This window comes from Cupressus sempervirens, chromosome 5, assembly GCF_028749045.1.
Source record: "Cupressus sempervirens isolate cs-2001-9-10 chromosome 5, ASM2874904v1, whole genome shotgun sequence".
Taxonomy (NCBI): Eukaryota; Viridiplantae; Streptophyta; class Pinopsida; order Cupressales; family Cupressaceae; genus Cupressus; species Cupressus sempervirens.
In genome coordinates this window covers 59,026,362-59,052,706 of record NC_143122.1, presented here as the reverse complement: position 1 = coordinate 59,052,706, position 26,345 = coordinate 59,026,362, and the positions used below count along the sequence as shown (strand labels likewise).

Here is a 26,345-nt window from a genome sequence, read left to right as displayed (position 1 = left end):
GTCATTCTAGGGACAAAAGTAAAATGTTAGATCCCTGCAGGATTGTTGCAGTTGCTCAAGCAATAGCTTTATACTTTATTATCTTTTGGGCTAATACAAGCTATGTAATTAATTAAAAAATAAAATCTTCAACTGTATCATCATACAGAGCCCATTTGTATGAATCATTAGTTTTGATGTTAGTTTAGCATTTTACAAAGTAATAAAATACATAAAAATGAAGGAGGGATTCTATCCATCTCCCTGCAATCATTCAGAAATTGATCTACTCGTACAGAAAAATATTATACAAGTGATCAAACTGCAACATCTTTCCCCTGTGGATTTTGGTATAAATCACAACTGTTTCACCCGATCACTTCCGTGTTGAATGGACAAAGTGAGCTCTAGTGAACTATCCTTGCATACACTTGTAAGAATAGAACCTTCTTTATCACTAGCTCTAGCTGAAACTTCCTTGCCCCCAATTGTGGGTCTTAAAAAACAGTTTATACCTGCTCTGCCATAAAGACTTTTTGAAACATCTGTTTTCGCATTTTCTTGAGTTGAAGAAACAAATGCAGTTTCTGAAGCATTAGAAATATTGCAGTGTGTTCTTGTTTCCATCTGAAATGACTTATCTGATGTCCTTATTAATCCACCATACTGATCTGAATACGATTTTAGCCCATTTTGGAAGTATTTTCCCCCTGCAGACTCTGAAATTGAAGGAAAAGTGGAATAGATTGGTATATGTTGCTTTGTCCTCTGCACTGGTATATTCAAGCAATTCATATGACCTGGAGCCAATTTCAAACGCTTCTGTGGTGTTGGCATAGGAGATGTATGAGTTTGCGAAGTTAGAACTCCCTTGGCATTGTCATGCATCGAATTAATTAAATGTTTTGAAATATCTGCCTCCCATGTTCTTGTTTCCATCAAATCTGTCACATTGCCAGTCACTATTGGTCGTTTTCTCCTAAACTTTTGATCCTTAACCATGTTTGGAGCCAAACATAACGTAAGGTCATTCACATCTACTGAACTCTCTAGTTCCACATACTCACTTTGCATGGTTTGCTTAGATGCAAAATCCTTGATTTTGGCAACAGAACCAGTTTTAGTAAGAGGAATACTCGTAGTTTGCACATTCTGGTTAGCTTGAGGGACCTGTCTGGCATTTGTTAATATGTTTATATAAGATATCTTCTCAATCCTCTGATTGGTTTCAACTTTTCCATGGCTAGTCATTGTCCCCACCAAGCTATGTTTTACCGGATCTGAATCTAATGCCTCAAATCCTGTTATTGTCCTTGCAGAACTAGACCCAAGCATGTTCTTGGTAATTGTTTGATGATGTCCTGAATGCTTCCTAGGAGTAGTATCCATTGTAACTGATGCATTTTGTTTACAAACCTCATATCCAGAGCCCCAATTGGTTGTGTGTGCATTGATCCTGTCCTGAATATGTAAGTTGGGATTGTAGTTACTATGCCAACAGGTTTCTTGAGACAATTTAGTAGGGATATTAACCTGGTTTCCTACAAAACAAACGTGTCATGTAAAACAAACATTTAGATTCATTACTACCACTTGTCTACTAAAAGTTAGAATGCTACAAATCTATGCATGAAGATTGAGGATTTTGAAAATCCTCTATTCTTGCTCAAATGATTATTTGCTTGTATATGAATTTTACCTCGGGCAAAGCCAAACACAGCAGAGTGATTTGAGGATGAGCACTTGTTGAATTCAGGTGCAGATTCGGTGGAAGAAGTAACCAACTCCAAGTTAACATGTCGGAGAAGAGAACCTAAGGAATTGCAAGAGCCACTGCTGTTTGGCATATCTCGAGATATTCTTGACCCTAAGAAACCTGTCAAATTGTCTTAATTAATTTCAAATGTTAAGAACTTACGAGCAGTGCTCTTGTTTTGATCTTTATTTAAGCAGCCTACCTTTCTCAAAATGTGCAATAAACAGCATACCTTTTGCAGGAAGGCATGTTGCATTTGATGATGACTGCTTTTCAAAACCATTTGAGAATGCGTTGCCATGAGATTGCACCAAACTGTTGTCATGTTCAGGAGCATTCTGAAAATGAATCGCATCATGTGTTAAACTACATTTATTTTAATGTCTACCACTAAGAAAAACTTATCCATATATTCTAAAAATATCTCATTAGTTAATAGTCATGAAGCATCTTTGCATGTTCAAACAAATCTAAGCCTCCTTATTTTCTTACGTGACTTTTAAAGACCAGTCTTGCATCTGCATTTTGAATCAAGGACTTTTGGCCTATGGGTTGCACAGGGCTATCCACACTTGCATGCCATGGTTCTCTTTCCAGTTCATTAATGCTCACTAGTTTTAATCCAGGAGTTCTTGTATTCACATTTTCGTCCTTCTTTTTAAAGCTTTCTGCCTCAAAGGTCCTACAACTCATCTTACTTGAATCAGCTACAATTCCTTCTGAGCTCACTGTCAGCTGTACAGAATCATCAATTATAATCACCTCTTCTGTATTTTTGGATGGGGGATTAACAGTAGGTTGTATTAATGTTTGTTGTGGAGTAAAACCTTTACAGTTAACTGCTTTTGCAGCTTCTGGAGGTATATATTTGCAAGTTCCCGAATTAAGATTTCTGTGAGAGCGAGGACCATTGTCTCTGATAACAGTACCTGCAAAATGGGGCTTTCTGGCATTCCCATTGGAAAATGCAGCATTCAAAGCAGCATTAGTTTCCTCAATTATTGACATCTGACGACCTTCAGGTTTTGCAAGATCCTTACGCTCTTTTATAGAAATTTTTCCAGTTGACTTTTTTCTTTGAGACTTAGAAGATCCTTCATCATTTCGTTTACTCATTGAAACACGGCAAGCAGCTTTGGATTTCCGAACTGTTTTATTCTCTCCCATCTGTATAGGAATATCCGAAGAATCTCCTGAATGAAAAATAATCCCATCTCCTATCTTAGAACATGTCACATCATCTCCTCTAGCCATAACAGTATTCTCTTGCATTAAACAAACTTCATTTGAATTCATCTCTTGACTTTCCTCTGCTATTGGATCTTTTTGACCATCCCCTGAGCCAAATCCAGCAAGATTGTGGTTAAGGGTAACCTGTGTTCTTGTGGCTTGGTTTGGGGACAAATTTCTTCCATTAATGTGCTTCTTGGTTCCTGGATTTTTCCTTTTAAAGATAGATGATCCTTTGCCTTTTTTCATTGCAATTGAGCTGGCAGGCTGACATCTAAGAACAATGCTTTCTTTGTCAGTTGTGGGAATTGTATCTAAACCTGAAGCAGAAACTGGTTTACACTGAGAAGCAGATGATCCTTTTTTCTTTGTTCCCGTCGTTGAAAGAAAGTTCACATTCTTTCTTCTGTGACTTGAATTTTTTACAGGGGGCCATTTCCTATCACCAGAACTATCATTTGATTCAGAAAAAGCCTCATTCCCTGTAGAATTATCACTTACTTCTGTAGCTTGTCCGGACACAATCAAACCCTGTGACACAAGAAAACTTCCAACTTGGTCTTGTTGATGGCATGCTCCTTCTGATTTCAAATGCATATGATCTTCACTAGGAGCTTCTGCAGCTATAATATGTGTAGAAGTGTTCTGTTGTCCTGTTAAGTCATGGTTTGAATTTAATTTCAATTTCCTTAAGGACTTCTGAGTAGCTGATCCTACTCTCTTAGAAGCACAATACCTTTTGTTGTTTCCCCCCTTCCTTGTTACAAAGCTTGCACACTTGACTCTATGGCCTGTCATCATTCCCTTAGTCTGTTTTGACACTATTGACTTCTCTTGCATGTAAGAGTCCAGTAACTGATTCTGTTGACATTTGCTTTCTGCTGATGAATACAGATGACTATACTCTGGAATAGCCTGAGAAGGAACGCTTCCATTGCCATGCTTTGGAGACATACTTGGTTTCTTCAATTCACAAGCCACTGAATTTTTCCTTTGTGAGGTAGAGTATCCTTCACAACTTTCTTTTGCTAACATAATAGAAGCATCAGATTTTCCTTCTTGGTGCAGTTTCTTTTCACAGACCTTTCCTGTACAGTTGGAATTATTTTTCGAAACTAACACTTTTCTATCCCTTTTAGCAATTTTTATACTTTCTTTTTTACCTTGACTTGAAATAATCAGTTCTTCCGGCACAACAGAATCATTGACTTGAACAAGTTGTTCATTTTCTTGTTCCACTACTATACATGGTTGAGCCTTCTCTGATGCAGCTTGATCAGGACTGTTTCTAAGAGCATCTTGTCCTATAAATAAACCTTCTGTAAAAGGCAAATTTGGTTCAAGTTGAACTTTTTCACTCAACTCTTCCTCCTTATGTCCCAGAACATGATTGTGTTTGTTCTGAGCTGGAATTTTCTGGAAATATCTTAAGTGCTTATGGTTTGGAAGACCAGAGCTTGGAAAAGATGAGATTCGTTCCAGTTGTTTTTGGGCCAAGAATCCTGCCAGATCCATCAGGTCATCATCACTTTCTACAGCTGCTTTTGTTTCTTGCATTTCATCTGAGATAGGTTTTTGAACCAGGTATCCTTCTTTCAAACCCATTGCTAGGTCATCCATCTGAAGTCTCTGTAAAGAATTTGTCACAAGTCCCTCTTCATCTGAACTGCTTGTTTCCTGATAGAAAAACAGAAATGTTAAAAAAGATGTACTTATTTGTCTATCTAATATTTTAGAATTACTAAAAGACTTACTGATATCACACTCAAAATGTTTCATTCTTTTAGCAGAAAAAAAATCTTACATAAGATAATATCTTGTATTGAACATTGAACACCTAAAATTCTATTCAAATAAATCTTGATGAAAACTTATATTCTAGTGGCATATTATGTGAAATATCGACTTATATCATTTTGTTGACAAGGAATAAACTAATAATTAGTGACTCTTGAAAAGGAATTTAAAACTCTAGTTTAAAATGCGGCTCTAAAACCCATAGTACAATTGAACAAATGTAACAAACTCTGCAATTAATAAGATTTTGACTCAGCACAAGACTCAGCTTCAGGTAAGTGCACGACTTTCTTCATATCAATGTAAACATTCTTACAGTTAATCTCCTGATAAAAAAGGTCCGTTTATATTTTAATATTATATATAATGGTAAAAATCTGACACTTTGGTGTGCTATTCCACCTACAATGCATCTGAATTTATATTTCACTTAAGCATTAGAAAAACATCAATATCATTACTTAAACTATCCATTAAGTATATCAGGAAATCAACTGGACAGGTTGTACAGAAAAATGGTAATATGAGGAGCACTTGAAAGAATATTATCTTGTAAACCGCATATAACATGCACATTGTTACCACACAGATTCAAAAGCAGAAACATACTACAAGCCGTTGACAAATTCAATAAACATGCCAATTCTTGTACAATCTAAAGCTCATTGAAGAAAGTATGGTTGCTGTGTGACTCGGCTGCCACATTCCATTCATTATGACCAATGGTTTAAGGAAATATTTGTTACTGCAAATTTATGCTCTAATAAAAATAGTGCTCGTAATGGTGATCGTCGAGTATTTCACTACATGTCTCTTTAGCTGTCAAAAGATTACAATGAATCACACATCATTATGTATGTAGTGTGGTGCCTTTTCTTGTGCGCCGGACTTAGTATTGAAAAACGGAGACATACATGTTCGTAGTAATTTTTTGAATTGGTTCTGGTTTTCAGAATTAACACAATCTCTCAGTATGCAGTTTAGATTTATCATTTTTATTGGAAAATGTATTCAGTGGCTTACCATCTTCTCTAACATGCTTTGACCTCTTGTTGTGGCTTTGGCGTATTATGCAAATGAAAGAGATTTAATATTTACTGGCATGGTATTTTGTGGGGTTTGACTTGTGTTATTGCTAGTAGCTGCAGTATAGGGGTGAAGTCTAAATTTCTAATTGTCATTCCAATTTTTTTGTCTCATTCTTGATGGTTGTAATTTTCAGTAAAAGTATGAATGTGATTTAGGTACAGCTGTTATCAAGTCGTTTGGCCTCTGCAATTCTGAGCACAACATTATCATTGCCGATTCATGGTTATGAAGTATAACAGCTGGTCAATATTACAATAATAGATAGTTTCTATTATCTCTGTTTAGTATCTAATGGTTATCTATTGTAAGCTTTTGTAAATATTAGAATGATTCTAATATTTAGTTTTATGTTTCTACTATAAAATGTTTCTATTGTTTATGATTGTTTCTTAAGAAAACATCATTCAGTCTCTTGTATAAATTGATCTCTTGATCACTGTTAATAATAAGCAAATATTTTCCAATTGCTTCGAAATATGGTATCAGCACCAATGCTCTAAAAAATTTCAAAAATAATTATAATTTCTTGGTTGAAAATTGAAATTATCTGCCTTTTATTTCAAAATTATTTACATGCATATTAGCTTCCAACTCTCTCTATAATCCGACTTGGGTTTTCATTTTAAGAGATCTGAATCTGCCGACTTCTAGTTCGGTTCTGCAACCCAGTTTCTGTCCAGATCCATCTGTTTTGGCTGCACATTTCTGCCATTTTCTGCAGCAAGCTGTTTTGGTCAAAACCCTAATTTTCGAGTTCGGAAAAATTTTCTGATTCCAAATTCTTAGTGGGATTTTCAAGAGCTCAATTAAATTGTCATCAGATTTTTTCTAGGTGCCTCGATTTTCGACCCAGCCAATCTAGAAACCGACAACATAATCTATTGAGTTTTTTAAGCTCTCTTCTAGGTCACCCTTCAAATTTTTTGGGTTTCTACTTTTCGAGGGTTGCATGTACTTGCATATTTGTTTGATGTACTTGCATGTTGCCTACATGTGCTGCTTTACCATGCAAAGTCTCGTGTTTCACCTCCCTTAAATTTTTGGTGGGTTTTCATAATTTTTTTCCTCTAATTTGTTTTTCTTAGTTTCTATAAATTTTCTGTTAAAAATTCCTGATTATATAATTTGCAAAGTTGGGTGGGATTCTTTTCTAGGTTTATTATTTTTTCCTCAAAAATCATGTTAAGTTTTGATTGATTTTTCACCTCAAAAATCATGCCAGATTTTGATTTATTTTTCACCACAAAAATCATGTTGCATTTTGATTGATTTTTCACCTCAAAAATCATGGCTTTTTGCAGTTTGTTTGGAGCATTATGCTCATCTACAAAGTTTTGGAACATTATCCAAAGTACCATCAGCAGACATCCTCGATGTTTGCTCTAGATTTAGAAGGCTCCTGGAAGAAGAACATTCAATGAAACTATTGCCACAAGTTTGGTCACATGAAGGTTGAATGTCAAAAGCACTTAGCTGCCCAATCTAAGCAATCAGGTTCGCAGGCCAAAGCAAACAGTGAGGAGCCCCTTGAGCAGGCAAAATCTGCCTTTTATGCTTTTTGATAGCTCGTGCCCTAGATGGATTAACCATTAAGGGAGGGTATTACGATAATAGATAGTTTCTATTATCTCTGTTTAGTATCTAATGGTTATCTATTGTAATCTTTTGTAAATATTAGAATATTTCTAATATTTAGTTTTATGTTTCTATAATAGAATGCTTCTATTCTTCACTATTGTTTCTTAAGGAAACGTCGTTCAGTCTATTGTATAAATTGATCTCTTGATCACTGTTAATAATAAGCAAATATTTTCTACTTACTTCGCAATAGTCAATGCTCCTAAATATCATATATTCTTCTACAGTTCAGTTTATGCATTAAAAATAAAGTATTACAAAGTTACAGAAGAATGGATGTTATAAAATCCATCTAAATGCTTATTTAGATAACTATGATGATTCTTTGAGTGCCGTGGTAGAAATTCAGATTGGAAAAGTATCTATGACAAGATGTAGCTATTGGCAATGAATTGCATGGGAAAACTAGACTACAAAGAGGATGCAATGGGATGAAGAGAGGTTATGCTGATTGTACAAGGATGTTGCTTACTGAAGTGATGATACATATTTACATTTGGATATGAGACTCAGGTTCACAAGGAGATTTTCAGCCTCAAAGGGAGGTTATGTCAACTATCTTATTGTGGTGATATTCTAGTAATTATGAGTTCTTATTCATGTAAAAATTAATAAAGTTGCAAGGACAGCTGTGATAACTCATTCACTTATAGTGAACATCATGGAGAGAGAGTCCATGATGGCATCACATTGAGAGATTCTGTGGTGAGAGTTGGATGTCATGTTGAGAGCTTCCATGAAAAACATCATGTTGAGAGAGAATCTGTGATGTAAATTGGTTTTGATACTTGCAAGCATGTCATGTTGAGAGATTCCATGTATCATCATGTTGAAAGAGTTTGTGATGTAAGTTTGTTCTGATCCTTGCAAGTCTATCATGTTGAGTGATTCCAAAATTTAGAACATTTATAAGTCACTTGTTCTTTTATTGTAATGTTGAGAGAGTCCATGACTGATAAATTTAGTAAATTTCAGATTTGCTAGGAGGGAAAGCCCTTGGACCACCCTCTACGAGTAGGCATGGTCTTGACTTTAGTTTTATGTGCTTATAAAGTAACTATGGTGAATTATGTTATGTTGAGAACACGAGAATCAGTGTGACCGATATACTAAAGATCTCTCTCTTGCTAAGAGGGAGTGCTGAAGATTGTGGCTGCTATAGAGATCTTCATCTTTGTTTTTAAAGAAATATGATTGTTATAACCATTATAGTCATCTTTAGCTGGCGAAGACATTTGTGATAACAATTGAGATAATATTAAATACAGACATATGTCATTTGCCATGCGTCATTTATAGAGGCATACATTTGAAATATGAAGAGACTTGTTTTGAGAAATCAAAGAGACCTCTGGTTGTGATGTGAAGAGTCTCTCAAACTCTATATATTTGTATGATTACTTTGTGTATGGGTGTATTGCATCAAGTGAAAAACATTGTACTTGAACATTTTTATTATCAATAAAAGAGATCTTTTGTGTTGTGGTTGGGCTATAAATGTTTTGCATCTTTGCTCTTATTTTTGGGCAGTCCATTAACAAATTAGACGATGACCATTATGGAGGGTATTAGAATATTATAATGTTTTATTATTAGTCATTTTAGTTAGTCTTTAGTTTATTAAGTAGTTTTATTTTCCTCTTTAGTTCACAATTGTTTCTTTTAGAAACATCGTCTTTGTAAATCTATATAAGGAGCTTACATCTCCCTTGTTTGATACAACTACATCAACATTGATTTAGCATAACATATATCATAATTGCTCATCATAGGACAATGTCTTTCAAGACTAGATAGGAAAACACAATATAAAAGAATAGTTGACCACAAAACAATACACAGTGTAATATATCGACAAAGAAAAAATCAATTGCTGAAGGATATAGCTATGCTGCAACTTCATGTGTAATACTTACTTGATGTCTCATTTTCCATAAATAGCAAATGGCGGCACACTGCCGATTCACTGTTATGACAAAGATAATAGAAGACTGATGGAAATTATAATGGACAATTAAACCATCACACTTCAAATATCTTCAAGTTCAGAATCAATTATATGGAGATGTTAAAGGCAGCAATGTTGACTAAGACAAGCGAATATATATATTCTTTACAACCAACAAAAGCAGCAATTAGAATAGTTTCCATTAAACATAAAGCAATCACCCAAATTAGAATAAAGCACCATTTGGATTTTTTTTATCAGAGACCTGATTTGTTTGATTGTTAAGAAGATAATGGAGTGTGATTTTTTTAGTAAAGAAAAATGATTATCTAAGAGATGTAACCTTTTGAAAGGTTATCTATTAATCAAGTCACCCTTCTTGATGGGTTTATAAAAATGGATTGTGATAGGTAAATTGTAAAAAGAGTAGAGTGTGTAGAGCAATGAAGATATTTCGACTCTGAACAAAAATAAGAAGTAGATAACTTTTAATCATTAGAATAATTTAAGAGGAAGATTTATTGAGGAAGAGATACACTTTTTGTAACTGAAGAGATGCATTAATATTCAAAGGATACAATTATTATTATGAATAAAATATGGAACTAACAAACGAGAAAACGTCTCTCTTCGATGAAATAACTATTCGAAAAGGCATGATTCTTGATGTGAAGGCATAAAAAGAGATTGGGAATTATAGTGAAGGTTTGTGCAGCACTTAAGACAAATTGGTCACACCAGCAGAAGTAGAGTTTGTAAATATGGATCTAAAGAGGTATGTGGAGTAAACGAAATAGCTTACATCAAACTTGTGAGAAAGGCTTGTGCAAAGAGAAAAATAGAAGCAGCAAAAGAAGAATATCATATAAATTGTCTATCATCTGTTGATGGAGCAACATAGAAGGTGGTACTTTGCTTTGGAAGTTGTTCCTTCCTAAAGGAGATATTAGTTCTCTCTAGTAGGTTGATGCCTACAAATTTAGAAGTGAGAATTGGTGCTTCTAGTGGGTTGGTGCTCCTAGTAGGTTGGTGCCTGCTGACTTTGTAAAGGAAGAATTATACAAAAGCATTGATTTATTGTGGTTTTCTCCTATTAGAGTTTCCACATAACAAAAATGTTATTGTGTTTATATGTGTCTATTGTTAGAATTTAGTAAATAATTCTATTATGGTTGATAAAGTCTAAATTGGTAAAAATTGTTATTATACTCATACACCCGTGCTCTCAATATAACCGTGTGGTGTTCAATATATGCATACCTAATTTGAATTTGTTACAAGCATAGTAATGAGATTCGCCACAAGTCACGCGAGTCAACCAAGGCGACGAGTTGGGTAACCCCTACTGGGTCAAAATGACCTGGATCCTGACCTGCCAAGTCATCAAATATTTAATATTTCTCTAAGGTATTTCCATTAATTCAACCTGTTGAGTCATGACTGAGTACGAGCTGGGTCACAAGTTGGATTACCCTTGCCAAGTCAAAGTCGAGTCCAAGTCTTGTTACTTTGGTTACAAGCTAGGATTGTCGTTGCACTAAAAGATTGATTTGTCAATGCCTGATACAACCACTAGACTTATAGAACTCAAAGAGGTGGTTAAGCCATGTCACGAATTTCGGAGGGGAATGTTGGCAGTTAGTCATTCAATTATGGATTCTCATAATCATTCAATTTCTAGATTTTTAACTTTCAAATATCTGAATTAGATAACTTATGCGTTTAAGGTTTCGTAGGAAACATACAGGTTGTGTCCAAGCAAGCAGTAGCGGCCGAAGAGCAAAAGGCCAGATAAAAAAATTTGTGGTACCACTCCAAGATCCACAAAGTCTCGCAAGCAATGAAGGAACCAAACCAAATCGAAAATGGTACCAACTCTGAAAGGATGGGACCCAAACTTCGCAAGAACAATGTTGTGTGGGGTATACTGACTACATCTGATATTACATCAAAGAAGAAGAGTCTTGATCCACTACATGAAAGCCAACTCTGACTCCAATAAAAATGACCCCCAAACCACAAAACTGTAGAGCAAGGTGGGTCTGAACGAAGTGTCCAAAGAGTCATCTTGGACCTGACGTTGTGGAAGTGGTGCATCTTGCTGAGTCAGAGTCAGGTCCGAGTCTCATTACTTTGGTTACAAGCTAGGATTGTTGTTGTACTAAAAGATTGATTTGTTAATGCCTGATACAACCACTAGACTTATAGAACACAAGCGGCGGTTAAGCCATGTCACAAATTCCGGAGGGGAATGTTGGCAGTTAGTCATTCAATTTCTGGATTCTCATAATCATTCAATTTCTAGATTTTTAACTTTCAAATATCTGAATTAGATAACTTATGCCTTTAAGGTTTCGCAGGAAACATATAGGTTATGTCCAAGCAAGCAATAGTGGCCGAAGAGCAAAAGGCTAGATAAAAATATTTGTGGCACCACTCCGAGATCCACAAACTCTTGCAAGAAATGAAGGAACCAAACCAAATTGAAAATGGTACCAAGTCTGAAAGGATGGGACCCAAACTTTGCAAGAACAATGTTGTGTGTGGTATACTGACTACATCTGATAATACACCAAAGAAGAGTCTTGATCCGCTCCATGAAAGCCACCTCTGACTCCAATAAAGACGACCCCCAAACCACAAAACTGTAGAGTGGGTCTGAACGAATTGTCCAAAGAGTCGTCTTGGACCTGATGTCGTGAAAGTGGTGCATGAAGCACTGTCTCTCAATAAGGGTAAGAGAACCATACCCCTTGTTGATACGAGGTTGAACTGTCAATCGCAAAATAAAGTGAGGGCCTAAAAACCTGACCCCCAAATAACTATATTAGGAAACAATCTTGATCTCCTCACCCTAGAACAGAAAGCAGAGGTAAGAGGTCTTGAGACAATCAAAGACCATCACCTTGGTCTTGCTCAAGTTCACTGTCAACCATCCTAGCTTGCAAAAAGAATTAAGGCTCTCAAGAAGTCTTTGTGGGCCTTTGGGAGAGGAGGCCATAAGGACCACATCATCCGCAAGGAGCAAGATAGAAATAAATACCTTGTGTAAATAGAAGTCATCATCCAGGAGGGGTGCATCTTAAAAAACTCCTCCAGCTCATCAATGCAGAGTCCAAATAAAGTGGGAGATAAAGGGCAACCTTGCAGAAATCCACAAAGAAGCAAGATGATTCCCCTCCTCAATAATAGCTCTAAGAGTCAAGATGTGGTCTATAGTCTGAAAATCTGGTCGAAAACTACCTAACCCCTAGCACAAACACATCTTCAATCAAGCTCGCGGGAGAGAATGTCATGCAAAATAATTGCACACAATATAGAGAAAGTATGCCCTACCATAATGGTCGTGTAGTTGTTGGCGGTTTGAAACCGACCCAACTTTATGGATCGAATGGATGATATGATGTGACCAAGAGGGGGGAACCCAGTGCAAATGACACAATTAAGCAAATCCGTGAGAAAAGGGCCTATAACCGTGATGCCAAGCTTGAAGTGTTTGACCTGGAACCCTTCCACATCTGCCACTTTGTTGTTGTTCATGGATCTAATTGTGTTGTAGATGTTGGACAAGGTGAAAAAGTGGAAGTTGGGGGCAAGAGTGGTAGTCAATGAGGGCTGCCTAGGAATATCTTAGCACGTTGAGGATTGGGAAACTAAAAAGATGTGGTCTAAGGCTATGACAAGGGAGGATCTGCAAGGGAAGAGGGTCTGCCAAAAGGCCTTGGGGTGCTGAAGAAGCAATATAACAAGTGTAGGCATCCAAATATGAGTCACCACCTTCTCATTCATTCTTCTACATATCTCAAAATAAATTTTAATTTTTCCAGGCAAATTTCATACTTCTATATACTTCTAAAATGAAATTTAGTCATTACCATATGAGCCCCACTCATAGGTTATCACTATAGGAGTTTGATTTCACATAAACAAGAATTTTGACACCAAAAAGGATCCAATTAACTCTAGAAAACATTTTGATTAAATCAATTAATCTCGTTATGCATATAAAAGCCAACTAATTTATCATGTTAATAGTTTATTAATTTCCTCTTTGCATTCACACCTCATTTTATCTTTTCACCTCATCTATCCATGTGCACTACACATACCACCCTCCACTATTAAATAATTTTCAATCTTATTTGTTAAGACACTTTTCTAAAAAAATCTAAATTCAAATAATTAATTTAATTTTCTGCTTTAAAAAAATTAAGCTAATATTTTATTTATTGCCCCTGTGCATTTACACCTCATGTTTTCCTTCCACCTTATCAATCCATGTTATATATCCTACCCTCTCTCTACATTACTCAATTGTTGATCTAGATGTTTAATCCCCACCATTGATCAAATGTATGAGGCATGTAAATCAGACGTTTACCCTATCATTTTCTATTTTAGCACTTTTGAGCATGGTTTAAGAGTTCTACAAGTACTCTCCAGACTCGCCAAACTCGTGAGTCCCATTACTGGATGAGTCTTGGGAAATATATGCCCTAGTTTTCCCTTGTACTCTCTATGTCCCAAACCAAACCACCTAAGTTCTGGGTACAGATTCTCAGGTCTGTCTGAGCATGTTAAAACAGCAGAAAGAAAAAAAGACTTCATATTTTGGCTCAACTTGGGCAAAGATCATTAAAACTAAGCAAAGATCACTATAATTCTTCATATTTTAGCTCAACTCCAGAAGCATTTCATTGATAAGTTATAACTAATAGCTTGATATTGGTCATGCTCAACAAACTTACCCTGATCTTTGTCTTTGAATGGGTGTAGGCTGTAGCCCTACATACAACAGAACCATCAGTTTTGATGCCCTTAAAACCTCACCAACAAGTGAAAATTTACATGGAAGCTCAAGCATTTCAACCACCACAATTGTTCTTTAACCTTAGAGTTTGCAGCTTTCTAACAATGTGTACACATTTGTATCATCATATTTCATTAACATTGACATAACTAATGGAAGATTGGTAACCATACATCTCTCAAGATCGTATACTGTGTACAAAATGCACTGATTTATACTGTCATTTGTTCTAGTTCTGATATCTTTCTTACGTGTTATTCTCTAATTGTTATTCAGCATCTTCGGTGTATTGTTAGAATTGCTTCTGCACTTATAATATGTCCAAATGCACATTGTTTAAAGTGTTGTACCGTAATACTACTTGGAGTCCAAATCAATGTGGAAGATGCTTCGGGTAGCAAGAGTTGTTGTGCCTGGTCTCTACTGACAAGAATGAGTCATTTGATTAAAGAAAACTCGCTCAATTGATGTGATGAAGCAAAATGAATAGTTGGTGTCTGTTTCAAAGATCTCAAGTTTTGTATCTAAGGGATATCTGATCCACATAAGGCTTGTGATCACCTTAAAGCCCTCTTCAACAAAACTAGTAAAATTTGTGTTCATCAAGTAGAGAATCCATCAAATCACCTTTTTGCAGTTTTTTTGAAAGGATTGATAGATGCCTCACCAAAGTAAAGCAAATAAGTACCCAACTCAATGTATGCAGCATTACAAAAGAAACTAATTCAAATAGTGCAGTACATAAATGTAATCGGGCTATTCTTTCAAATGAATCTTGATGACAATATTATAAAGCTATAATTATCTTGCATTTTTACCTAATAGAAGCTATATAATTTAATTTATTCTTGCCAACTTGACAAGAGCTTATTGATGATTTATGTATCAAGATTGGTTATAGATGTTTTCAGTGGCAAATAAAGAGGAATCATTGGTTTGTCCATTTCAAAAGTTGTCACATATAATATTAAAGTTAATTGAAATCCAACCAAGAATTGGAACTTAAGCCTTATCTGGCCAAGCCAACAATGTTTCTACCATCAAACTGTTTGTTAATTCCAAAGTACTTTGGGTGGATAGAAGACTACCTCATTGAGGCAAATTGATAGAGAAGCTAAGTCATGGAATGTACCATTACAAAGGATGACAGTCAAATCAAGTATGTTTTCCTTTCTAGTCTTGAAAGACATTGTCTTACTTTTATCCTACTTTTCATTCCATTTGAGCAGCTTTTTGTGATAACTATATTACACTTACAAATGATGAAACAGAAGACGTCATTTGGGATGAATTTCAAAATGAAAAGAAAGGTGAAATAGAATTTGTGAATTTTTAAATCAGAATGCTATTCTAGAAGTGGTAAGACCCAATCAATTTGGAATTAAATCACAAGTTAATTTAAAATAAATTGGTTTATTAAATTCTTCATATAGATATTTTTTCAAAACTTCCCTATCTTTACACTGTAGATTTAGGTTTCCACAGGATGTATAGGCACATCAAAGTATCGAACATGTATTTTGTTGTTATAAAACATTTGAAAGATTAGGGCACAAACTAGTGTACTCGTTATACTTCTGCAGTCATTTGTTTGATTCTAACTAAAGGTACACCCTAGAGCACTCATAGTTGTGTGATGTGCCCAAGTGTACTTATGAAATGAAAATCAAACTTATCATGCACACACAAAAATTGTATCACTTTCAAACCAGATGTAGGTTTCTTGTCCTCTTAAGAGTAATAATAGAATTCTTGTCTCTTATATTCTTGGATGTCATGCTAGTGGGTTTTAATTAGTGCCATTGGATAGACAATGAAACATATTTTCCAACATATCAGACGATGGAAATCGAAGCTTTGACCTAAGATCAATATTTGTGTAACACATGGAAAAGTGGCGCACATGACTCGAGTGAACCAATATTGCCAAAATTGTCAAAATGATTTAAGTACCAACGAATAGAAAAGATTTCAAAAAGGAGTCACTACTTCCAAATTTTCCTACACACTATTTAAAATGGTATAGAAAAAGTTTCCATCAGAAGAGTGTCATACATCCACCTTCAAGAATCAAACAATGATACAGCAAGGTGCACTTTAAACAGTTCAATGTACTGGAGGAAATAGCTATCATAATGTTATGATACATCTCAAAGATAGCTGCCAAACCAACAGAGGGCTTACTCGATCGGAAGCAATAGTTGACGAGAAGCTGTTCATATCAGATGCTGTGTATCACAATTAGATTATTGCCATGTATAATAATTGCTGATTAGTATACTTTAAAGTGATAAGGAAACAACAGTGTTTCTATCAAAAATATTAAATATCCATTCACATAAGGAATTGTGTCATATTTTTTGTTTATTAAACTGCCGAAATCAGATGTCAGGTTTCGAGATTAAGACGAATACCATACCTGTCTGAACTCCTTAGAAGATGAAGATTTAGCTCCCATTCCTAACTGTTGACATTTCCTTATCATCTCAAGTGATTCTAAGTGTGGTTTCTCTGGCCCAAAACTTGTTAGCATAGAAGAAGGTACTTCACGTATGACTTCCTTCCAACCATGCATTCCAGTTTTGAAACTTTTCTGGCTCCTTATAGACTTCTTATTCCAGGTTCCAAATCTTGCCTTTCTTGGTGAGTTTTCGGATGCCTGATTCTGGTTTTCGCCATCCCGTTTAATCTGTGGAGATGGAGCAGTTGCAATAAGATCTGCTAGCAAGCGCTTCTTTTGTGTTTTCCCATTTTCTTTTAGTGGTTTACAATCAGGTTTTTTAACCTTTTGCATTGACTCCTCATTGCCTATAATAGCTGACAATTGGTTTGGACAGTCATCCATGTTATCATTGCATCCAGCAACTGATGTGCACAGATAGTCATCCTTGTCAATGTTGCATCCAGCAATTAATTTGCATGACACTCTATCCAGGTTATCATTTATGAAGTGCTGCATCTCAGTTTTTGTGTTTCTGTCAACCTCATCCTCATGATCAGACCTGTTGACTGTTCTATATTTTTCCACAGAATCCATTGTAGTAGAAGCATGTGGAAATACCTCAGCCTTCTCTGTAACATTTAAGTGTTGCATATATTCCTCTGCTGTCCTCTCACTAGCAACTTCATCAGCAAGGGCATTGCTGTTCTCAAAAACATTCCGACATCCTGAGGGAATCAGCTCTGAGTCTGTAGGACTAGAAGCTGAATTATAAAAGAGAGTCATACATTCTGAGTATGATTGGTGAAGTGCATCTGCATTCAAACTTATTAATATTTCATTTCCTGTCAACTGTAATGTTTTAGTCTCTTCAGCTCCTCCATCTCTCGAATGAAAAGTGTTTTTGCTGCATACAAAAGAAGCTTTCCCTGAGTCTATATCTTCTGATACATGGTTTTTTGCCTTCTCTTCATCTGCTTTACCGTACTCTAAAATGCTGTGTGACTTGGCTTCTAGAACACTGGTTTTGATATAATCAGAGATATGCTCTTCTTTTTCAAGTTGTTTGGTACAAAGGTTTCCAAAATTTTGTATGAGAACATCAGAATGTAGGCCATCAAACTGCTTGTGAGCATTTCTTTCCTGATTTGAATCATCGGACGTAACAGCATTCTCTACACACTCTGCACATTGCCAATATCTACATGTAGGAACTACAAGTGGTGGAAGTATATTGTTGACGCCTTTCTGCAATTTTGTTTCCAAAAACTGTGGAGAAAAAGGCCAACATTTTTTGATGTCAACTTTACGAACACCTGCTACATAATTACTGCAGTGAAAGAAAACAAGTGTATTAGTTACTATATGAACTGTTATGGAATTCCTGTATATAAATCAACACAGCATGAATTTATTTGGGTAACATGAAAAGAGGGAAAAATACTTGGATTAAAGGTTTTCAACATTCACCACAGGTTGGGCAAATGCAACAGAAATTTTCTACCAAAATATTTTTAATAAATATTAATGTGCAAAAGCCACCAAAACTTGCATCTTTGCCAAGAAATAAATTTTGAACAACTATCTATAAACCGACATATAAATTCACAGAGAAATGTTTCAATCTCAGCCACCCTTGGTAATTTGATAGCATAAGAGAAAATTTAATATGTTTCCTCTGGCTTAACACTGAAGAGTTAGAAAAATGTCGATGACTCAAGATAATTTCTCAACTAAGGCTCTAACACACCAGAAGAGTGCGAAATAAAACAAAGACTGGAATGCATCACTTTTATAGTCCACAATTCTAAATTTCAAAGTATATTGCCTCAAAGGGCAGGAGTATATCAGTAGTTGAGAATAGCATTGATGAAATTTTAATGAAATTGGAATAAATGGGAATAGAATTTACATTTAGTTTGTAGTACAAATGATGTTGAATTAATTGTGTTGCTTATGTCAGATTTGAAAAGTTACATCACAGAGAATGATTTCTCATAGCTTTCTTTATTTTTTAACATATTCTTGTCACTATACTGAATAGCCATTTAATTTTACAAACAAGTTTCCTTTAACCATCCCTCTAATGCAGTACATGATTGAAAAAAGAAATCTTAAATCAAACAATATCAAAACAAAAATCTGATGAAAGATATTTAGTTGAAGCTTACCGAATAGAAAAGGCCCCACATGGTAAGCTGCTGAGAGACACCTTGTTTGCTTCTTCCAATTCATCATCATCATTTTCCTCTAATGAGAGCAGATTCAACTCCAACTTCTCCATAAATAGCTATAAATTTACAGCCAAGCAGAGATGAGCTTATTTTCCAATATGAGACACTTCCCACAACCTATATATATGTATATAATATGTTCACCTCCGTAGCCAGCTTTTTCCAAACCCTATTCCATCTTTGAAAAAGAGCAACTGACCATTGGACTTGAGGCAGATTACATCAGTTGAATGTTCTGACTCACATATACCTGGTAATCAGCAATCTTAATCAAACACTTTGTCAGACTTAAGGATTTCTTTAAGCAGTACATCTATATATTTAAAAAATCATTTTCAAAACAAATAAATGCACTTAGTCAGGCCTAGATAACATTGGTATGACTCTAAACAACATAGAGATTGTTCAACATAACAATGGCATGAAAATATATAAAGAAGGAAATAAGGTGTGAGAACTCAGATGCTCAAGCATCATGCAGTGACGGTATAAGACCCTTAATGAGTATAGTAAGTTGCCTACAATTGTTATAAAATGGAGTAGGTCAAATTATGCTGGAAACAGGCCCCCAGGTAACACTACATTAATTACTACCTCTCTCCAAGACTGACAGAATTCACAGAGGAAAGAAGCACGCACAGAATATAATGAATCCGAAACAAGAGCCAACTGAAGACACCCAAAACTATTAACGAATGCCTAAGAGATATACCCACATGCCCTATTATCACAAATACTTATTCATTTCTGAGTTGAAGGTATGATTCAAACTATATGTTCAAAAAACAACAAACAACTCAACGTAGGTCAGTCTTGCATTTCTATAACTGCCCCATGACTTTTCAGATTTGACTTTTGCCCATCCATAAGCATGTTATACACTACCAAATTTTGGTCATAACTACAATTAACGTCAACCACCATCTAGTTTTTCCGATACATTGATATCCCACCACAACAGTATTCTGATATATGCATTCACAACTGCATAGCCAAAAAAGTGACACCATATTTCAGAGATTTATAAAACTCTTAAATCTTGTGTCAAAAGAAAACACTGGACAATCAACTCAATCCAAGCAAGCCTTGAAATGTCTAGCTTCTCAAGGGAAGTAGCATGTGCATGTCAATCATCTTCAGCCTCATGTCACATGGGAACCTAAGGTTCAGCCATTTACTGTTGTCACTAGCTTAGACAAAAAAAAGAACATACAGACATCACATCAAGGGTAAAATGCCATACAAATATAATCAAAAGGCACTCATTCGGTTATATGTTAGGTAGGCTTAAAGGATTGCATAATTCCCAAGACTCAAACAAAGTTTATGCTCCAAAATGGCAATATTAAATGCTACAACCTATGAAGAAATTATATTCTAGAGTAATGAAAAATTACCCATTACAGAAACAAGGAATCGTTCTTAAATTTTAATAAAACAGATCATGCCATCTATGATGTGTCCAGGGAAACTTACAAAGTGATGCACAACAAAAGCAAGAGAAACTTACAAACCATGCGAAATCTAGAGTCTATTGTTGCAAAACAGGAGCTGATTACACCCTAAAACTCTAAGGGTTGAGTTGGATACAATGAACACTAAAATTGCTGGAGGACACGCAATTGTGGGTGGGGAGGAGGATTGTCATGTCCCCACCAATCTAAATGAAGTCACAGCTTTATACTTCATACATACAAATCACAAGAAATAAAATTGTAGCAGATAGGGCTGACATTTTTTCCCTGAGTGGTGGTGTCAAAATTAGCCTGTGTGGGCCAACCTTACCTTGTTTTTCACTCCATTTGGTGAAGTAAAAATATTTTAAAATTATTTAATGTAACATGGGCTGACCCATGTCCTATTAAGCTGGCCGACCCAAACTTGTTGGTATTTAATTGTATTTATAAACTTCTAAAGAAACAAAATCCCTAAACCAAGCAGGGCTCTTTCAAGTTGTCTCCTAACCCTTGGAAAAGTGTAGCTTTGAGTTGTGTTCTTAACTTCTTTGCCTTGAACTCCTGAACCACAGTCTTGAATTATTAAACAATGATCCCTAAGATATGCGACAAACCTCTATCATTGTCTACTGACCGTGAAAGGGTACAACTTTCGATCATATACTTTGAACCTTACTAGACAATAATCCATATTGAGCTCAACACTAAATCCTAAACGTATCTCCAAAATAAAACTTCACAAGATATGCATTCTTTAAATTTGTCAGCATCACAAAACAAATCACAGAAAACATAAACCAAAAATGCCAAAATCACCTCTCATGCAGAACACCATCTCAAATGATGGAATTTACTTCATCGTCCAATGCTACCAGCCTCCAAACATGAAGACTCACAATACAAGTTTGTGATTTAGGGGCTCATCAACATTTGTTTCATCACTTAATGGATCCTCATCCTCAATAGTAATCATGGGACCATCCACATAGTAACTCGTATGATCATTTTGTGTTGCATTGTCTCTTATAAAGAGACTTACCTCCAACATCTCACTAATAGGTAATGCAAGACAGTGACCCTGTAACCATTTGTGAGACCTCACATGCACCAAATAAATGATTGTTGCACTCTTGAATCTCGATTAAAACATATTGTCCAACAAACATACCCTTATCTACATGGAGAAGCGAAATTGATATCTTGTACTGCCTTCTCACAGTGACTTCATTAGTAAATGGACTAATGTAGAGTATCCCACACCAATTCATGTCTCCATTAACTACAACAATGTCGACCTCCAAGTAGGCTATCATGTGGTCTAGCTTGTCCAACACAAAATACAAATGGTGTGTGTTGAAAGTGGAATGTTGAGTACCCAAAACTGCATACAATAATAACTCGAAACAGAAAAAACTGAATGCTTTATCAATATTCACTATCAAACAAATTCCATCCATGCCAAACACCTAAAATTTGTAAATTTCAAGACAAGACTCCTATATATCTAAAACCCTATGATCTTGCCGCATGCTATACTGATTCAGTATGCAGTAGTTTGAAACCATACTACTAATAAATATAGCACAAGTAACCTGTCATACGGCTTCATAAACAACCTGCTGTCACTATAGCTAGAAACACATCAACATAATTTCATTGGTTTGAATTCTTCGCCCATCTCTCAGCAAGCTACTAACTAGAGCATTTTGTTCTAGACTCAAATAACTGACAATTCTCTTTGCTGTAAGATGGTATAGTCAGAAAAAGAAAGAGATATGAAACTCGGTAGAAAGAGAAGATTTAGCAATGAAACCAATACATGTCAAATAAGTGTTAGGATCCTAGATCTTATTCCTAAAGAGAAGGAACCAATTCTCTAGATCATTTTATACCTGCAGGCTAAAACTTTAAACTAATTACTAAGTTAATTGTGGAAAGGATACAAAGCAGGGTCAATAAATTAATTTTTGAGTAAGGTGAATTTGTTGCTTGTAGGCAGATTTTGGAAGGGAAAGTTGTTGTAACAAAAACTATGTGATTTCTAAGGAGAACGGGATGTTCATTAAGTTAGATAAAACCAATGCTTATGACCCTATTAAATGGGTTTTCCTTCACAAAGATCTTCTGGCTTTTGAGTTTAGCAATGATTAATTAATTGGGTTATGATTTGTGCCACCTCATCTTCTTTCTTAGTCCTTACTAATGGTGATCCATCTTCGATGTCTGGTGCCTTTAGGGTCCTTTGACAAGGTAACTTAAGTGTAAGCCCATTACATAGGAGGTTTGGTAGAATGTGTTGCATAAGTTTTGCAAGTGAGGTAGTCATTGTACTTGCAAGTGGCTTTTGACTACTAGGAGAGTGGTGTTATTAAACTTGAGCTCTCCCCATTTATAGATGCTTTGTGCAAATCGCTCCTTCATAATTTATTAGGAAATTTGATGCTCTATCTTGACAATTCTTATGGTTTGATAATCTACTCTCGACAGGACGAGAGGTTTTGCAAGCCAAAGTTGGAGGGTGCTCTAAGTCTTCAACAAGCTCGTCTAACAAGACAATTTCTAGTTGCCAAGCTCTTTTGGAGGCAATGCATTAATCAAAGTAAAGATTAATTTAGACTCACTACTAAGTACCTAAAGGAGGTGGACAACAAAGATGTTCCTAGATTCACTCTTATACATAGGGGCTCTATGATATGGGATACTCACAAAAGTGTGCTAAGTTAACTAGCCATGGTTTATTTTGGATTTGTAATAGGGGCTCTAAGACATTTTTTCAATATGATTTGTGGGACTATCACACTCCTATTGAATATCAATGTGTCCACATTTGCAATCCCTTTCTAGATAGTTTTCTGAATGCTAGATGGAGTAAAGTGGACGGCTTTAAAGCATTCCAAGACTTGGGCCAACTAGAGGTTTACAAATGCAAAGAGCCTCAACAATGGTCACTATGGGGGTTTGAGGAGCTCCCTTGGGAGTTTACTAGGATTCTAGCTGATAAAGCACGGAATTCTTTGTAGGGGAGGAATGTTCTTGCTTGGGGCCTTTATCTAGAAGTCAAGTTCTCAATTGCCTTGACATACCTAGAATAAAACAAGTAGACTTGTAAGAGGAATCATGTTCCTTGGTCAAGAAAGGTTTAAAGTAAGCTTGCTTGGCCCAAATACACATTTTTCATGTTGTTGGTTGTGCGAACTAAATATCTTACTTGGGGAAATATCCAAAAGAGAAAATTTTGGGGTCCTGTGTGTGTTCTTTGTAATAGTAGTGAGGAGTTTGCCTCACATTTGTTCATTTGATGTTCCTTCTCCAAGAAGATTTGGCACTTTCAATGTGGGCTTAGAAGTAGACTTTTGTTTATACATCTTCTCTAATTGATTTTTGGGGTCATCCAAGGAAGTCCCCAACAACGACTTCCTTTCTTCATATAGCATGGAATGTTGATTCCACTTTCATAATTTAGTAATTTTGGTTAAAAGGAAATTGCAACATTTTTCAGAAATATAAAAATAACGTTTTATCAATTATGACACAAGCTCGTTGGAATTCTTCAAGAGACTCTACCTATAGGGTATGATCTCTTTGTTACTATGGCCCTTGTGATTTGGCTCTAATTAAGAATTTGAACGTAAATATTTGCAAAATAGATTGCTATTTGTCGAGGATGTGTCGGTGTGCCAAAAGGAAGGTCTAGAGAGAAGTTCGATGGTCCCCCATACCTCAAGTTTTGAGGATAAAAGTTGATGGTTCTTCCAAGGGAAATTCTTAGCAGCCTAGGATTGGAGGTATTGTTAAAGATAATTTGGGGATTGTCTTGACTTTTTTTTCTATGTATAAATAATAGAAAATTCATATGTTCATGGCAGCTCTTATATTCTCTTCAATTTGGGAAGAGCTTGTACACTTGGTTGGTAAAAGATCATATGTGAACTAGATTCTCATGTGGTGATATACATGCTAAATGAACACAAGTTGGAGGGAGATTCCACATCTTTTTTCACACTCCTTGGGAATGGAGCTGGGTGGCAAATTGCTTGGCTAAATGGGCTTCTCGGTGAATGGGAGGCACATTATTGGTGATTGGGTACACTTGAACCCAAAGTGTTCTTGAATTGTTGAGAAGTTAATTATGAAGACACGGTTACCTGGAGGCCCTTTTTGGGGCTTCTTTAGTTGGTAAGTCCTCTTGTTTTGATGGTGGCTCGTTGTTTCAGTTTGTTGTGCTTGTTGCTTACTGTTGATTCTCTGAAACAATACATTTTTGCCCCTTTCTCTCAAAACAAGATTATAATTAAGGGTAATACATCAATTAAAATAGTAGTAAATCCTTCAATGGCATTGGCTAACCATGGACGAATCTTGAAATTTGGGATTGACTCCTGCCTAATATGGGACCACAAATGCTACAGCTGTCTCAACCACTTGTAATAACTACAATATTGAGAAATCTATAACGGCTAAAATAGGAGTAGCCTAAGATAGCGTCAGGTATAATCATGTACGAAAATGAATATTTAAAACTACTACCTACTACCCAATTGATAACAAAAAATTACTGACTATCTGAATCACCCATGAGGATTGTAACTGAGGGAAGCACATACGAGCTGAAATGTCAGTAGGTCTTTCATTAGTAACAAGAACTCATACATGATGTGCGAATTGTGTATATTTGAGTTTGGACTTGATATTAAGTGAAAAATACACAAGACGCAGAGAAATATGCTATAATATTATAAATAAATACTACTAAGTAGTACCATAAACATTGGAGCTCTCACAACTACCCATAAAGACTAAAATCCAGAAAAAAATGTTTCATTTGCGTGAAGTTTACTTCTTACTCTAATTTTCGTGTGATCCGTCAGGTTATAGCAGGTAGAAAAGTAGGCCATTTGATGTGGAATGTGCACAACGGTAGAGGACCAGCTAGATTTCAGTTACTCGGTGTGCCTAATAAGATGAGACCAAGAATAGGCCACTGTAATTTCAGTGTCTATAGGTATGATAAATGGCCTACCAAGCGCCGCAGTTCCAACTGTAATTGCCGAATGTAATGCCATATTCGAAAAGGAAATCCATTATGTAATATCGCGAAAGCAATTCCATCATTTCATCTCTAATTTGCAGAATGTAATGTAACATCACGAAAGTAATTCAATTCTCATATTGCAGTTGCCGAAGATAAAATAACGTCTCAAAAGCGATACCAGTAGAAGAAAATACAAAATAACTCTAAATAATAGACCATCAATAAGAAACAATATTGATGTACAAGCGTTTGATAACTTACAGAAGACGATAAATCAACAATACGCTGAAGCTCACAGAACATATAATTAGACAATATCACCGTAATGTGATAATACTCGCAGAAGATATAATTAGTCTTGTCGTGGTAAACTAGCTATCGCACATAACTTTAACATCCACGATAAAAAAAATATTGGCAAAAATAGTTGGCCCGCCGTCCTAAAATAACTGTACTACCAGCGATTTATAATCGCACGATATCAAAAGCGTACGGGACAAACTTCCCAAAGCAGAAATTACATGACCGAATTTAAGCACGACATGAAGACGAATATAGCAAACCAGTAATCCAGACAGAAAGCTCTTTACTTGACAAAAAAATATAACGCATATACAAATAAAAATAACTTACCTTCAGATCGAGCAATCGACGAAGAAAGCTTCCACTGCAAATGCTCAACATTTTCTTTCCTCTACTTACGTCTTCGAACCCTAGATCGCAGCCTTGGCTCCATTACAACGAGATTTTTGTGCACCGGCGGAATAAACAAGTTCAAATACATACTGGACTTAACAAAGTCAAGAAAATTGATAGATTTCCTATAAAGGCAGGATTTTGGGCCCAAAATTTTCACGGCAAATAACACGGAAAATCTGCGGCGGCGATGCAGCTCAGATCTGCGTCTCGTAGACTCTATTTTCCGCCACAGCCGT

At 35.8% G+C, this 26,345-nt stretch overlaps 1 protein-coding gene across 4 annotated transcripts; it reads right to left on the bottom strand.

Moving 5' to 3' along the window:
• Positions 1 to 51: 51 nt before the first annotated feature.
• Positions 52 to 26,345, bottom strand: LOC149554538 (uncharacterized). Of its 4 annotated transcripts, none has more exons than XM_089828584.1 (8): positions 26,044 to 26,345; positions 19,066 to 19,186; positions 18,859 to 18,977; positions 16,667 to 18,017; positions 2,228 to 4,642; positions 1,968 to 2,073; positions 1,679 to 1,855; positions 52 to 1,520 (listed from the first exon to the last, which is right to left on the bottom strand). In XM_089828584.1, exons 3-8 carry the CDS (start codon positions 18,969 to 18,971, stop codon positions 337 to 339), a joined length of 5,346 nt encoding a protein of 1,781 aa, XP_089684710.1. In that variant the 5' UTR covers positions 18,972 to 18,977; positions 19,066 to 19,186; positions 26,044 to 26,345; the 3' UTR covers positions 52 to 336. The 4 variants fall into 4 exon arrangements, with proteins under 4 accessions (XP_089684710.1, XP_089684711.1, XP_089684708.1 ...); XM_089828585.1 differs by having other exon boundaries at positions 19,066 to 19,171; XM_089828582.1 differs by having other exon boundaries at positions 18,859 to 19,186.

Excerpts from the sequence above, each read along its gene's own strand:
- LOC149554538 (XM_089828582.1), bottom strand. The coding sequence starts at position 18,971 with ATGGAGAAGTTGGAGTTGAATCTGCTCTCATTAGAGGAAAATGATGAT. Across the intron at positions 2,074-2,227 it reads GACTGGTCTTTAAAAGTCAC|AATGCTCCTGAACATGACAA; the intron begins GTAAGAAAATAA and ends ATTCATTTTCAG. Across the intron at positions 1,521-1,678 it reads TGTGTTTGGCTTTGCCCGAG|GAAACCAGGTTAATATCCCT; the intron begins GTAAAATTCATA and ends TTTGTTTTGTAG.